Below are 16,783 nucleotides of genomic sequence, written 5' to 3'. Positions count from 1 at the left end.
AAGTATTTTTTTCAATAAAAAAAATTAGTTTGTAAAATCTATAAATAGTATGAGAGTTAAAGAAAATGTTTAAATAGTAGAAATGTTTTATAAAATTTCTAAATGAGAGAAATAAACTTAATTTTAAGTGTAGTAATTAATTGTTTGACTGAATATTATTTTGTTACTCGCATGATTAATTCTATGATATGATTAATTTTATCGCATGGTTATGTGTTGTTAGTACTTTTAGTTGAAATGTTGAACCGTGTGATATTTTGTTGTGGTTGTAGATTGGACAAATAGGTTCCCGGGGTGGTTACGAGTAGTGAATCATGTAGACGATGATAAGTAAATGGAAAATGATAAAGTGTTGAAAGTGTGAGTACTGTGTGGATTGTGAATTGAGCCATGGCGATGGCAAGGGTAACCTATGGGGCCCTGTGTTGAAATGGGTTACCTGAGGGGCCCGGTGTTGTGACACTAACGTATGATACGTCATGGGAAGTTTCTCTTTGAGGAAGAGAATGGGTCCCATGAGACGGTTATAGTTAGTGAGACGCTAACGTATGATACGTCATGGGAAGTTTCTCTTCGAGGAAAAGAATGGGTCCCATGAGACGGTTATAGTTAGTGAGACGTTAATGTATGATACGTCATGGAAAGTTTTTCTTTGAGGAAGAGAATGGGTTCCATGAGACGGTTATAGTTAACGTGGGGTAGTGGATGTCCGATCCTAATGTACGATACGTCATGGGATGACTCGATCCTCCTGTTATGGTTTTAAGTGAGAACATACTCGGTACATAACTTAGGTGTGCTCACCTAGGACCCTGGTGCAGGACAAGCAAGAGGAATGGTGGACCCATGAGACGATTGTAGTTAGTGGATGTGGGAGGAAAGAATCTCGCGGAGAGAATCCTTAGATTACATGTAAGATGATGGATAGTAAAGAAAAAGACAATGTGTTATTATTTTGTACCTTCGATGTATTATGAATTATTATATTGTTGATCTGCGTATTGTGGTATTGGGTTTTAGGATTTCTACTTAGTGAATTATCACTAAGGATACGTTTGTATCCTGGCAAATCGTTTGCTTCGGCGTTCAATTTGCCAGAGTGTGCAGGATTCCACAGTGGAGCAGTTGATAAAGGTGGGACCCCTGAAACGGAGTCTGGGCCAACATTACTTGGAATTTCGTGTCAAAACTAGAGTCGCTTTGGAGTTACTTTTGTTAAATAAATGTGCATAGATTTTTGTATTATTTTGAAATTGTAAGTTTTGTATAAGGATAAATAAGGGCTTAATAGTTTGTAAAGTTCAATGTATTTTAGGGTTAATGCTTCCGAAATTCCTTGAAAAATTGGGGCGTTACAGAATGGTATCAGAGCATAGGTTCAACTCTCGGCCTTGGGTAGATTGGGTAGATCACTTTCCGAGAGCGTAAAACTGAGTTACTAGTTATGGTTATTACTTATTTTAAATATAAACTATAAGTATTATTTAGCCGTCGTTCAACTTAGACTTCGAGAGGGTACTGTGAGAAAACATAGGTTTTACTTGCTTGACTTTTATGTGATACGTTAACTGTTTTTTTTGTTGAGTGTAGTGTTGTCATTTAACTCTAATGGTTTGAAGATCAAAAAATAATAATTTGGAAATTATAATTTCATGTTTGTTATCAAAATTAATTTTCATTAAAAACTTTTATTTAACATACAGTTACTCATTATCCTTAATCTTTTTGAACAAATATCTTTTTGAAATCTAAATATGTCTTTCAAGAATTCTTAAAATGAATTATTTTTTTCAAAAACTTTAAAAAAAAATTGAAAATATCTTTTATCAACGTAAATGAGTTATAAATTTTTTTTTATTGTTTTAGTTTGAAATTCTTAAACACACAATTTCGAGGACGAAATTATTTTAAGGAGGATAGATTGTAACGACCCGGATTTTTGACCCAATTTTTTTTAATACAAATTTATATTTTTAAATTTCTAATTCAATAATTAATTAGATTGAATAATTAAAATATATTATTATGTATATAATTGATATTATTTGCATTATTGTATAAGATATGTATTTAAACTTTAGATATACAGGAAATCAGTGATTCATATTCATCTCTTATCTTTCCTATCTATACCCTAAGTAGAACTCTATTCAAACTAACTCTTCACTTCTCTATCTCTCATCCTATACATAAAACCGTCCAGATACATTCTCACAATGTACATACATGCGTCCACATACATTAGAATTAAAAACCCTTCCCAAATGTGGCACTTGTCCCCTATCTTTTTATCGTTATCAGTACCACTCACCTTCCTCATTCCACCACTTCTACACTTATCCTCTCACTACCTTATTCTCTCTCATTATACATACCCACATAAATCCGAAAATTGAACACCAGTATATTATTTCACTCCCAATTCTATTATTGAGTCTAGAAGAGAGAGAGAGAGAGAGAGAGAGAGAGAGAGTTGTGGCCGTAGGTGTGTGCACACCGTGAGTTTCGTGGGCACACCGCTGCTGCGGGCCCGGTCGAAGTGCCGCCGGACGTTGCCTCGAGATTTCAAAACCACCATGGCGATCTACGGACACCGTACAACACTTATCTGGACTTAGCATCACTTTTGAGGTAGTTTTTCAGAAACTCAAAACCTTTATCTGCATTTTAACGGAGTTACTTAGATTTAAAGTTTATTGAAGATGATGACCTGCTGTTAAATTGTCAATTTATTTTTAGCCCTATTTATATTAAAATTTAGTTCGGTTGTGCTAGAATGATTAGTGTTATACCCTGTGAAAATTTATGATCGTTTAACAAGTGTTTGATTGTGAAATTATTATTGATGATGCATTATTGATTTGTATTGAGTGAACGTTTACGTGTTTAATAAATTATTGGGGTAGATAAATGTTTATGAAATATTCACAAGAATATTTTACTAGTAAAAATTTATTTAGATTGTAAACAAGAAATATTTTAGATTATATATTAGTTAATCTTTAACTTTAATAAATATTAACTAGAATAGCCTCTCATAATTTTGTTGTTATAAAAATCTCATATTAATATTTAATATAGTTAGTAAATACTAAATTTTGCAATAAGTATTTTTTTCAATAAAAAAAATTAGTTTGTAAAATCTATAAATAGTATGAGAGTTAAAGAAAATGTTTAAATAGTAGAAATGTTTTATAAAATTTCTAAATGAGAGAAATAAACTTAATTTTAAGTGTAGTAATTAATTGTTTGACTGAATATTATTTTGTTACTCGCATGATTAATTCTATGATATGATTAATTTTATCGCATGGTTATGTGTTGTTAGTACTTTTAGTTGAAATGTTGAACCGTGTGATATTTTGTTGTGGTTGTAGATTGGACAAATAGGTTCCCGGGGTGGTTACGAGTAGTGAATCATGTAGACGATGATAAGTAAATGGAAAATGATAAAGTGTTGAAAGTGTGAGTACTGTGTGGATTGTGAATTGAGCCATGGCGATGGCAAGGGTAACCTATGGGGCCCTGTGTTGAAATGAGTTACCTGAGGGGCCCGGTGTTGTGACACTAACGTATGATACGTCATGGGAAGTTTCTCTTTGAGGAAGAGAATGGGTCCCATGAGACGGTTATAGTTAGTGAGACGCTAACGTATGATACGTCATGGGAAGTTTCTCTTCGAGGAAGAGAATGGGTCCCATGAGACGATTATAGTTAGTGAGACGTTAATGTATGATACGTCATGGAAAGTTTTTCTTTGAGGAAGAGAATGGGTTCCATGAGACAGTTATAGTTAACGTGGGGTAGTGGATGTCCGACCCTAATGTACGATACATCATGGGATGACTCGATCCTCCTGTTATGGTTTTAAGTGAAAACATACTCGGTACATAACTTAGGTGTGCTCACCTAGGACCCTGGTACAGGACAAGCAAGAGGAATGGTGGACCCATGAGACGATTGTAGTTAGTGGATATGGGAGGAAAGGATCTCGCGGAGAGAATCCTTAGATTACATGTAAGATGATGGATAGTAAAGAAAAAGACAATGTGTTATTATTTTGTACCTTCGGTGTATTATGAATTATTATATTGTTGATCTGCGTATTGTGGTATTGGGTTTTAGGATTTCTACTTAATGAATTATCACTCAGGATACGTTTGTATCCAGGCAAATCGTTTGCTTCGGCGTTCAATTTGCCAGAGTGTGCAGGATTCCACAGTGGAGCAGTTGATAAAGGTGGGACCCCTGAAACGGAGTCTGGGCCAACATTACTTGGAATTTCGTGTCAAAACTAGAGTCGCTCTGGAGTTACTTTTGTTAAATAAATGTACATAGATTTTTGTATTATTTTGAAATTGTAAGTTTTGTATAAGGATAAATAAGGGCTTAATAGTTTGTAAAGTTCAGTGTATTTTAGGGTTAATGCTTCCGAAATTCCTTAGAAAATTAGGGCGTTACAGGAGTTGGTGGCGGCAAAAGGGTAGTGAACCATGCTAGTATATGACCGCCACCCCATTTTGCTAACCCGTTCTTTCATTAAAACCAAGGTCAATATATGCTTAAAAGTCCTTAGTTGATTCATAGCACGCATTTATTCCGTTTTGATTCACTTTGTGACGTTGTGCATATTTAGCTTGTGACATGCATTCTATCGGTACTTCGGCTTATAGTTTTGTGTTTGTGAACTCTAATTCATAGTGCTCTCCACATATAGGGCATGGTAATTTTTGTTCCCCATTGCCTAATTCCGAGCAACTTTCTGTGGGATGTGGTTCGTAGCATGCACTTGCATATGTGACAGCCGTATCCTCCCTTTTGATCTTGGATACGTTCTTTTGTAGCTTGTAAGGAATATGCTCAGTACGTAGTGTTTTTGTTTTGGTTTTCAGCTGTTAGTTGCGTGTTTGAATAAATTTGTTTTTGGAACTCTTGCTAGCTGTTTAGATATGAGCATGTGCCTTAGCCATTTTGTCGGAAGGATTGTTAGTTATTTTTAGTATTTTATTTGTGTTGCTCAGGGCGTAGCAACGTTCAAGTTGGGGGGTGTGATAAGCACACAAGATTGCACAATCTTGGTGCTCAAATCCTCCGAATTGTGATGTTTCTATGTCTAATTATTCGTTTAAGTCCAATATTGCACGTAAGGTGTTTTGATGAGTTTTGTAGGTAAAACGTGCAAATAAAGAGCGGTTTTGAAGGCCAATAGACGTTTCGGGATGTGGCCAAGTATCCAAGTGCCATTCGGTGCTATCTTCCTGTCACGAGGACTTAACGACATCTTGAGGAACACCAAAGGTCTTCTGGTAGTCTGGCTGGCAAGAATTGCGCCATTGCATAGCAAGCAAGCCAAATTCATCGAGAATGACCCTTGAGGGTATCCAAGTACTCGAGGCCATTATATGCAGCACTACCAAGTCCCTCGAGTCAATTGGCGATGTCCCGGAAGAGATTAGGAGGTGCCATGGCAGAGTTTTTGAAAGGAAGCTTGAAGTCTGCAATTTTTGTAGAATGTTATCGATAACAAAGTGAATGTTATCGATAACATTTTCCTAGATTTGGTCCACCAGTGTAAAGGAACCCTATGTTATCGATTACATTGAGTAAGTAAACGATACCTTTGCACTATCTTGGTCCAGAATTTGTCCAGAGGCAAGGGGAGTGATAACAGAGGGTCCATGGTATCGATAACCTGGTGCTTAGCCTCCGAACCCCACCTTCAAATAAGGTTGAGAAAAACCCCAAGCGAAGCGGCTAGGTCGTCGGTACCATAATAAATCGGTAAGACCAGGATCGTACCACAGGGAATTCGAATATAACTTAATCGGATTGTAAGTTTTATATGGAGGTTTGTGGCGTTTAAGACAGCCAACTTGGTTTTGCTTTAAACGGTGGTAAACTAAGGCAAAAGACTAGAAAAGAGTTTTATGAACTAAAGAGGCAAGTCTAGGGATCGTCTAACCCTTGACTTAAGCTGTTACCAGTTCTCATTATAACTCAGGCGAGAATCACGACCGCGTGCTCATGCCCGGAGAATTTAGCTTTAAAGACTACGTTTATTGAAAAATGTGATTAAACGAGGCGAACCAACTTGTTTTTAACATTTATCGAACACATAGGAGGCCACGAGCCCTCGGTAAGTTGCTTGCCAAGACCGCTTGACTAAGCACCTTACCAAGGAGTTAACACCCCTTGTTTAGACCAAAAATGCAAGTTAAGCTCTATTCCGAAAATCATGCTTTTAAGCCCGATGGTTTGAGAACCAAGTAACGACCCTAGTCCTCGGGAAAGAGTATCCCGAGACTTAACCAGGTAACTATTCACTCATAGCTAAAACACAAAAGAAAGCATAAGAATGTGACATGATTTTCTAACCGATAAAATCGAAAACAAACTGGATTTTATAAAGGATCTAGTCCGTACTAACAACTTTAATAAACGAGAAAAGAACAAACGATAAATACCTTGAGTAGTTCTTGAGGAAATTAATACAAAAGCTTGAGAGTTTTTAATGGAGTTTCATGAAAAATAAAAGCCTTAAAGTGAAAAATGACAAGAGAGCTAAAGAAGAGAGAGGGAGGAGCTATTTATACAAGGATGGCATTCTCTCTCCTCAAAAATATCAGAAAACATCCAAAAAGTGGAAACATGCCCCAAATAGAAAGTTGAAATCTGTCAAAAAGCATGTCGGTGAGTTATCCGTATCGATACTCCCTAACAGTATCGATACCGAGCAGCCTTGCTCTGATTTCCAAGTTTTCCCGTAGAAGGACCGTATCGATACTCTAATAACCGTATTGATACGGTTAACAGCATATCGATACACTGAAAGCTGAATTTCTCAATGCTCTCTATTTTAATTAAGTATCGATACGCGCATCATCGTATCGATACCGAGCAGTCTTCTGGGCAAATCACACCTCCCAAACCCTGTCTTGACACCCGATGGTCCTTGGCTTGCTCGGGCCTTCCGTTTGATCATTCAAAAGCCCGACGGTTGTATTCTTCAGGGCCTCGCCACTCGGATTCCTTCAAGGGTTGCACGAAGCATCAAAATAAGGCCTCTTACTCGCGTATCACCTGAAACGCTCAATGAGAAACCTTACGCGCAAAATTACTTAAAACAACAAATAAACATAAAGCAAATGACATGAAACGGGACTTGAAGCACCAAATATCTACAATAATGGGTGCTTATCACACCCCCTAACTTGAATGTTGCTAGTCCTGAGAAACAAGAACATACTGCTAAACTAACTAAGCAATCCTTCCGCTAAAACAACCTAGCACACACGCATACCGAAAACATCTAGCAAGAGTTCCAAAAACAAATTTCGTTCCACACTCGCAACTAACAGCTGAAAACTGAAATGGTTCACCTATCATTGAGCACAGTCTAAGTCAAGTACAAAAATTTGTACCCTTAACAAGAAGGAGGATACAGGAAAAACAAGTGCAAATGCACGCTACAAACCATATCCCAAGGAAAAGGGCTCGAAACTAGGCAATGGAGAAAAACAAAAACCATGCCATATATGAGGAGAGCACTTTTAAACAGAAACATGAGCTACAAGCCATAGACTAAAGTACCAAGAGAAAGCATGCCATAATTAAATATGCACATCATCAACAAATGAATCAAAACGGAATAAATGCGCACTACGGATCAACTAAGGACTTCATTAAGCTTATATTGACCTTGGTTATCAAAGAACGGTTAGCAAAAATGGTGGCGGCTATATACTGGCTCGGTTTATCTACCATTGGCCGCCACCAATACTAAACTACCAAGTCAACGGCCACATGCCGGCCAAAACAAAAACCTTTTAAACTACAAGTTACGAGTTCACTAATGAAAGTAAAACAAGATAGGATAGGTGGATTGTCAACCACCAAGCACCCCAACCAAGTATAGGGATTTCAAACTAAACCACCGACTACTCCTCATCACCCGACTCTGGCTCCTCTCCGGTAAAGTCATCACTGTCCTCGTCTTCATGAACGGGCAACGGTGCATAAGGCTCATTTGTAGACCCCTCTTGCCTCCTCAACACATAGTCCAACTTGTGATCAATCCTCTCCTGCCTCCTAGCATTCTCTCGAATCTCCCTTTTAAGCTTACGGTGACTGTTCATAGTTGCTACGCCCTGGCAGAAAAGTAGCTTTTGCCACACCGATTACTTAGCACGCTAAGGCGGCATTGTAGTTAGATAGCTACCACCACGAACACCCTCTTCTCCCAAAGCCCCTCGAGACTGTGAAGCACTCCTAGTTAGGATGCTGCTATTAAGGATTCCTGGCTCGAGTTTACCCCACTCGCCGTATGCATCTCTCGGAACTCCCTTCTCCAAGCAAATTTTGGTAACCATGCACGGATATGGCAATCCTTGTGTAAGTTGGTACATTAACTTTAAACTCAACCATTTGACGGAAAATATATTTAGCCCAATCAAAAACATTCCCTGGTTCCATGAAAAAAAAATAGCATTTCACCCTCAATCCTTGCCGGCTTATTCTCAATACCCCTAGGGTTCAAGTTATGATGCACAAACTGATTAATTAAACGGTACTCATCCTTGAATTTCCCCGGAATATGAGGACGCTTAGCTTCTGCCGGATTCGTATATAAAGCCTGATTAACCTCATCTCTCGAGGCAAAATTTTCTCTTGGCACATTAATAGACGCAGCAGGGGGTCGTTCATAGTTCAAAGCCCAAGCAATCACATCAGGGTCTACCACAACATTGACCTGACCTATTTTTGAAGTAATTCTCGCCCTCTTTTCCTCTATTTTTCCCAACTCGGGAACTTTCATGTTTTTATAAAAATCAGCCACTAAACCCTTAATATACCCAGGATTTTCGTGAAAAAAGTAAGCCAAACCTTGAGCAGCGATTCTCTGGACACAAATGTGGTTTGGCCCAATGCTCTCCACGTCAACGTGGCGTTTGTTTTTAACTCCCCTCTTCACAAAACTCTTCTCCCACCTAGCCTGTTTATCAGCTTTAACCTCTTCCGAAGTCCGTTTCCACCTAGAACAAACCTGGGCCGCTTGTTCAGGATTCTCCATCATTTCTTCTTCCTCCTCAATGTCACGAAGAACCTCGTCCCCTTCCTCAGCTTCGGGTTGACGTGAGGAAGAAGCCACATTCTGACCCCGAACCCTCGGGGGTTTGTTTGCAGCACGCTTAAGTCGAGGCATTCTCGAATTTTGAGAAAATTTCTTGATTTTTTGAGATATGGAAGGGGGTAAAATTGGTGTTTAGATTTTTGGTAAGTGGGAGTGAAATTGATGTTGGGGATAAGTTTGGGAATGATTATATGGAAGAAAAATGAAGATTTTATGGGTTCTTGGTGGGGGAAACCAGAAAAACGAAGAGAGAAAGAAATACCTTGATTTTTCGAGATATGGAGTGTAAATTCATAGATTAATGGTTGAAACTTGAAAAGAAAGTGATTTGGAGCGAATTTGGTAAGGGATTTGTGAGATTTGGTGATGGATTGGAGGTTTTGGAGAGTAGGGTTTGATGAAGGTGGGCGGTTATGGAGGAGAAAAGAGATGGACGGGTGTTTGGAAGTGAAAGGTCAAGCCCCCGATCTGTTGTTAAAAACCCAGATTTCCAAACTGTATCGATACACAGTTACCGTATCGATACCGAGGCTGTTTCCCTTGAACTCTGTAAGTTACCTGTATCGATACTCATGAAATTCGTATCGATATGCTGAAGCCTACAAATGCAAATCCCACTGTTTTAATGAAGTATCGTACGCCATGAACCGTATCGATACGGTTCTGTTTCCCTTGCATTCCTCCATTTCCAACCCTTTTTGCCAATACCCATATGCACCTCACACACACCCAAAACGTCACCCGGAGCCTTGAGAACTTGCCGATCAGCCGTTGAGAAGCAATCCAATCCAACCAAACATCCGGCTTCCTATGGATAAGAGTAGGAACGACTCGGACTTGGCTTTTTAATAAGGACAATGAGACTCATATGTGGTTTTATCATACAAAAATGCCCTGTATCATATCCTAAGTGCGCCATAGATTCCCAATTGATTCAAAATAAACAATAAACACACTTAGGTATGAACATGAGATGATCTACCCAACTACGAACGTAAGGAGAACAAATGCGGGATATGGGCAAAACTTGACCAAAACATACTCAAACGTCGTGAATTCCACCTTAGTCCATTCATGCAAGTTGCGAAATACAAAATTTGCGTTAACGAACTCTTGCGAATAAAACTTCATGAGCATGTGCCAAATTGTTTTAATCCACTAATTTTGTAATAACGGAAGAATTGATCTACTAAAAACGAAAAATTTTACGAAAAGCATAAAACTCAAAAAACTAAAACATATATATATTATATATCCCTCCCCCCAACTTAACAAATGCTATGCCCTCAGAGCATGGAGAACAACAGTAAGGAGAAAGGGAACAAAAATCGTACCAACGGGGGAATGTCAACCCCCTTATACCTCAACCAAGTTGGAGGTTTTTTTGTGTCACCGGTTCTTTTTGTCATCCGAACGGCTTCCAAAGTCGACTCCTTCAGCTCTTCCAACGGAACCACAGCTAGTCACATAGGATCATCGCCAAAGCTTTATTGGGCTAACAACCGCGACACGTAATCGCACCAATGCTTAGGGCTCCTGAATGCCTCAATCACTCCGACGTTAGATCCAAACCACCAAGGCTAATGTGGTAGCACGTACACCCTGCAAAAGACTGAAGCTCGAACTACCTACTAAGAGTCAAACGACATTAAAACTGCTTGGCTCGTGTTATCCGGGAGTCAAAAAACATATATACAAAGAAAAACAATAAGGAACACCTCCCGATTTTCACACAATCTCATGAGTCATACTTTTCTTCTCGAGTCTCACCGGAAAGATAAGACACGGGTGGCTATACTAGACCATCAAGTTTGTTACATCATGCCTGAAGTAAAATTCACTGCTTGATCTCGCCAAGCAATTAAGCCCAGCATTCCCTATGATCAAAACAAAATGAGACAAGACAGAGCCTAGTGCCAAAGCACGGGATTATCCCGCCGCACCCAAAGACCTAAATTGCCCCCGATAGGGACATATCTGGTGAGCATGGATCGTTAACGGCAAACTACGACAAAGAAGGACAAATAAAAGCCTGATACAATGATGCATTAGTGAAATCTTTGGATGAGGGAAACCCAAAACATAAAGAAACAAACACAAAATAGAAAAACAATATTTACAATTGTAAAAATATTTAATATCGAACTCGGAGCGTCCAAGTCACAGCTGGATTCTGCCAAACAATGAAGTCCAGCGTCCCTTAAGATCGTAACGAGGCAGGCACAAGATGGAGCCAAGTGCGGTAATGGAGCACGGGAATACCAAGGCCTAACCTAAGATCCATACCGCCCCCGTTGGGGCTAATCTGGAAGACGTGAGTGGTGCACTGTGAATTACTCCTATCAGAAAAGCTAATGAAAGCCCTATGTCACTGATATTAAAATTGCCCTTGCTAACCGGAGCTGGGCACACGATCCTTTTTTTAGTTGCGGCATGCGAAGCTACATATACCCAAGTCAATGGAGGGTACCCCCTACCCAGGGGCCGGGTTCGACAAACAATTAAGTTCAGCGGTTACACTTTCACTCCCCGTGCAAATTGATGGAATACAAAACTAAACCGACGGGCCATCCGTGTAAACTGGATCAGCCAAAACCTCATCGGGCTCACCAATTTCGAAGCCACCAAGGAAAGGCTTAAGCCTTTGTCCGTTCACCTTAAAAGAAGAACCGTTGCTCATGTTTTCGACTTCTACCGCCCCGTGGGGGAAAACAGTTTTGACAACGTAAGGACCGGCCCAACGTGAGTGCAATTTACCGGGATGCAAATGCATATGAGAATTATACAACAGTACTTTCTGACCGGGCTCAAAGTTTTTAATCACAATGTTCTTATCATGCATGGCTTTGATTTTAGATTTGTAAGCACTAGAATGGTCATAAGCATTGTACCTCATCTCCTCGAGTTCCGTCAATTGAAGCTTCCGGCGGGCACCCGCTTTAGCTATATTGAAATTGAGCTTTTTGATCGCCCAGTACGCCTTATGCTCAAACTCCACCGGCAAATGGCACGCTTTTCCATAGACAAGCCGGTAAGGTGACATCCCCAAAATTGTCTTGTAAGCAGTATGGTAAGCCCACAAGGTGTCGATCAAACGCGTTAACCAATCCTTACGGGTAGGATTAACCGTCTTCTCCAAGATGTTCTTGATCTCCCGATTTGCCAACTCCGCTTGGCCATTGGTTTGCAGATGATAAGCCGTTGAAACTTTGTGAATAATTGCATACTTCTTCAGTAACGCGGCAATGGACCGACTGCAAAAATGTGAACCTTGATCACTGATGATAGCCCGTGGCATTCCAAACTTCGATAAAATATTGTCCCGCAGAAATTCCACCACAACAGAATGATCATTTGTGCGCGTAGGAATTGCCTTAACCCATTTGCTTACGTAATCAACTGCCAATAATATGTAGAGGTACCCAAAAGACCGACCCATGAAGTCGATGCCCCAACAATAGAAAACTTCAATGATTAAGATAGGGGTAAGAGGCATCTCATTGCGTTGCGTCACACACCCCAGGAGTTGACACCGAGCACAACCCTGGCAAAAGGCGAATGTGTCCTTGTACAAATTTGGCCAATAAAACCCGCTTTGTAAAATCTTTGCAGCGGTCTTTTTAAACGAGAAGTGGCCGCCGCAAGCTTCCGTATGGCAAAATTTGATCACACTCTGTTGTTCGGAGTCGGGCACACACCTTCGGATGAGTTGGTCGGCACAATACTTGAAAAGGTACGGGTCGTCAAAGGAGAACCGTTTCACCTCCGCCAAAAACTGACATTTCTCTTGCATATTCCAATGAGCGGGCGTCAAGCGGTCGCTAAGTAGTTCACAATATCTGCATACCATGGAGCCGTGGTGATGGAAAATAGTTGCTCATCGGGAAAAGAATCACCAATTGGAAGATGGACAGTGCGATCGTCAAATTCCAATCGAGACAAGTGGTCAGCCACCACATTTTCCACGCCCTTCTTGTCTTTGATAGTAAGATTAAACTCTTGTAAGAGTAAAATCCATCGGATCAAACGCGCCTTAGCATTCTGCTTTGTGAAAAGGTATTTGAGGGTTGAATGATCAGTGTACATGGTGATTGGGGCTCCCACTAAGTAAGACCGAAATTTGTCCAATGCAAAAACTATGGCAAGCAACTCTTTCTCGGTAGTTGAATAATTCATTTGGGCCTCATTGAGCGTCTTGCTCGCATAATAAATGACATACGGTTCTTTCCCTTTACGTTGGCCCAAAACGGCCCCGACAGCATAGTTACTGGCATCGCACATAAGCTCAAATGGCAACTCCCAATCTGGCAACCGCACGATAGGTGGAGAGGTAAGACTTGACTTTAACTTGGTGAAAGCGGCCTCACAAGCTGGCGTCCACTCAAACGGCACGTCTTTGGCGAGCAGATGGCACAAAGGCCGGGCAATTGCACTAAAATCTTTGATGAACCACCGATAGAAACCGGCATGCCCCAAAAAGGAGCGAACGTCCTTCAAGCACTTTGGGGTGGGAAGATTACCAATTAAGTCAAATTTTGCCCGGCCTACCTCAATACCCTTTGAAGATACAATATGGCCAAGGACAATTCCTTCGGTCACCATAAAGTGACATTTCTCCCAATTCAGCACTAGGTTCTTTTCCTCGAAATGGGCTAACACTAACCCCAAGTTGTAAGACAAGCCTCAAAGGAGTCACCAAAAACTGAGAAGTCGTCCATGAACACTTCCATAATTTTCTCCACCATGTCACTAAATAAACCCATAATACACCGCGAGAAGGTACCGGGGGCGTTGCTAAGCCCGAACGACATGCGACGATAAGCAAAGGTCCCGAATGGGCACGTGAAAGTAGTCTTTTCTTGATCTTCCAAAGCCACCTCAATCTGATTATAACCGGAGTACCCGTCCAAGAAGCAATAGAACTTGTGGCCGGCCACTCTCTCCAAAATTTGATCTCAGAAGGGAAGGGGAAAGTGGTCCTTTCTTGTACTGGCATTCAGCTTCCGATAATCAATGCACACCCTCCAACCAATTTGAACACGCATTGGAATAAGCTTATCCTTGTCATTCCTCACCACAGTCACCCCAGACTTCTTAGGTACCACTTGTATCGGGCTTACCCACTTAGAATCCGCTATCGGGTAAATAATGCTAACATCCAACAATTTAAGAACTTCCGCTCGCACGACATCCTTCATGATCGGGTTCAATCGCCGTTGAGGCTGGCGAGATGGCTTAACATCGTCCTCCATGTAAATGTGGTGAGAGCACAGCGACGCATCTATTCCTTTGATATTGGCTATGGACCACCCAATAGCCTTTGAATGCTTCCTCAACTTAGCGAGTAATTGAGACTCTTGAAGTTCGATAAGGGCAGAAGAGATCACCACCGGGTATGTTTGGCCATCACCAAGGTAAGCATACTTGAGAGTGACCGGTAGTGGCTTCAACTCAAGCTTCAGGGGTTCCACATAAGACGGAACGGCTCGCTTCTCAATCGGGGGTAACTCCTCAAATTTTGGAATCCACGGGTTGATACCACACATCTCCTCCTCATCTAGTAGAGAACACAAGTACGCGACCTCGGGGGCATCAAGAAAATCGGCCTCAGAGGAAGTAAGTGCTAGCTCCAACTCATCTTTGCAAATAAATTCAACATGATCTTCAACAAATGAGTCAATCATCCTAATTCTGCATACATCATCATCATCCCCTATTTGGCTACCAATGTGGAACATGTTGACTTGCATCTTCATATTACCAAAACTCATATTAAGTCGGCCATCCCGGCAATGGATCACGGCATCTGAAGTTGCTAAGAATGGTCGCTTGAGAATAATTGGAACGGAGGCCTGAGCCGCCGGCACCGGACATGTGTCTAGAACCACGAAGTCAACCAGGTACACAAATTGATCAACTTGAACAAACACATCTTCGACCATCCCCTTAGGCACTTGAATACTCCTATCCGCCAATTGTAAAGTCACCCGAGTTGGCTTCATTTCTCCCAACCCAAGTTGTTCATATACCGAAAACAGCAATAGATTGACACTCGCGCCCAAATCAAGAAGAGCTTTTTCAACAACTCTACCCCCGATGGTGATGGATATCGTCGGGCACCCCGGATCATTATACTTAGGAGGAAGAGTTGATTGGAAGAGTGAGCTCACTTGCTCGGTTAAGAACACCTTCTTTTGTACTTGGAGCTTGCGTTTATGGGTACACAAGTCCTTCAAAAATTTAGCATAGGACGGAATCTGTTTGATAGCATCAAGTAAGGGAAGGTTGACTGTAACTTACTTGAGCACATCATAAATATTAGTATTCAGATTTGGCTTAGCCAACGTCTTTAGTTGGTTAGGATATGGAGCGAGAACGGTGAAGGCTGGTGGGACACCAGATTCCTTGGCTTTTCCCTTCTCTTCTTCCGTAAGAACTGGTTTGGGAGATTCCCTATTTGGCATTGTTGGCTTCAATGGTGCCGGAAACGGTAGTAAACTTGGCATCACCGGCGGCTCCACTTGAGCATTATCCACGGTCTTCCCACTCCTCAAAGAAATAATGGCCTTGGCTTGCTCGGGGAAAGTCACCGAAGAGCTGCCAAGCACATTTTGACCTTGAGGGTTTGCCAAAGGTTGAGTAGGAAGTTTCCCTTTCTCTTGTTGCAAAATGCCAATTGACGTAGTCAACTTGCCCATTTGATTCCTTATATCATTCAAAGCTTAAGCGGTTTGCTCGTTGGTGGTAGATTGCATTTGACAAAACGCGTTCATGGTGTCCTCCAAGGATCTCCGCGAAGGCGGTGCTTGGTGTGGCTGAAACTGGTGCTGCCCTTGAAATTGACCCGGTGGAATGAATCCTGGCAGGCCCTGAGGTGCAGGGAAACATGGTGGGCCTTGAAATTGAGGTTACCGCCAAGTCTGATTTTGATTAGGAGGTGGAGTTTGAGAAGTTGAAGAGGTGCCTGCCTCGTTCTGATTACCCCAACGGAAAGCCGGATTCGACCGCAACCCTGGGTTATAAGTATTAGAATATGGGTCCCAACGTTGATTCAAAGCACATACTTCTTCCGTGGGAAGTTGACTATAATGGTGTTGGAGGGCGGGAATGGTATGGCAATTGTCAGTTGAATGGCCCACAGTCTCACAAATGACGCACACCTCCTCCACTTGTCGAACTTCTTTCACCTCTTTTCCCTGGACCGAGTCTTGTTTCATTTTATCCAACTTTAAAGATAATTCGTCCAACCGGGTCTCAAGACCATTATGCTCGCTCACCGAAAACTTACCGGAGCCTCCCGGGCCTTGATTTCTCATCGCTTGGTCACTCGGATCAATGTATTGCCAAGTCTGAGCTCTCTCGGCCAAGGCATCTAAGAACTCCCACGAGGCGTCGGGATCTTTCCCCATAAAGTCACCGTTCCCCATAGTATCAGGAAGCTGCTTGGACTCTCGATCACAACCCAAATATAAGTAATTAATCACAAGGTACATGGGAAAATTATGGTGTGGGACAGTTGCGAGTAAATCCTTGTAACGCTCCCAATACTTATAGAAGACCTCCCCCTCTTTTTGCTTGAAATTCTGAATTTGATCCATGAGAAGCTTGGTTCGGCTGACTGGGAAGAACTTGGTGGTGAAAACATCCTGGACG

General features: G+C 41.3%; 1 protein-coding gene across 1 annotated transcript; it reads right to left on the bottom strand.

The window, feature by feature from the left end:
* Window positions 1-14,085: 14,085 nt before the first annotated feature.
* LOC131303112 (uncharacterized) lies at window positions 14,086-15,828 on the bottom strand. Its single transcript, XM_058329904.1, has 2 exons — window positions 15,439-15,828; window positions 14,086-15,387 (listed from the first exon to the last, which is right to left on the bottom strand). The coding sequence occupies exons 1-2, from the start codon at window positions 15,826-15,828 to the stop codon at window positions 14,086-14,088; spliced, it is 1,692 nt and encodes a 563-aa protein (XP_058185887.1).
* Between the last annotated feature and the right edge of the window lie 955 nt (window positions 15,829-16,783).

This window comes from Rhododendron vialii, chromosome 10a (assembly GCF_030253575.1).
Source record: "Rhododendron vialii isolate Sample 1 chromosome 10a, ASM3025357v1".
In the NCBI taxonomy this organism is placed as follows: domain Eukaryota; kingdom Viridiplantae; phylum Streptophyta; class Magnoliopsida; order Ericales; family Ericaceae; genus Rhododendron; species Rhododendron vialii.
Note: the sequence above shows the minus strand (reverse complement) of the source record. Positions and strands in the feature narration are given on the sequence as shown.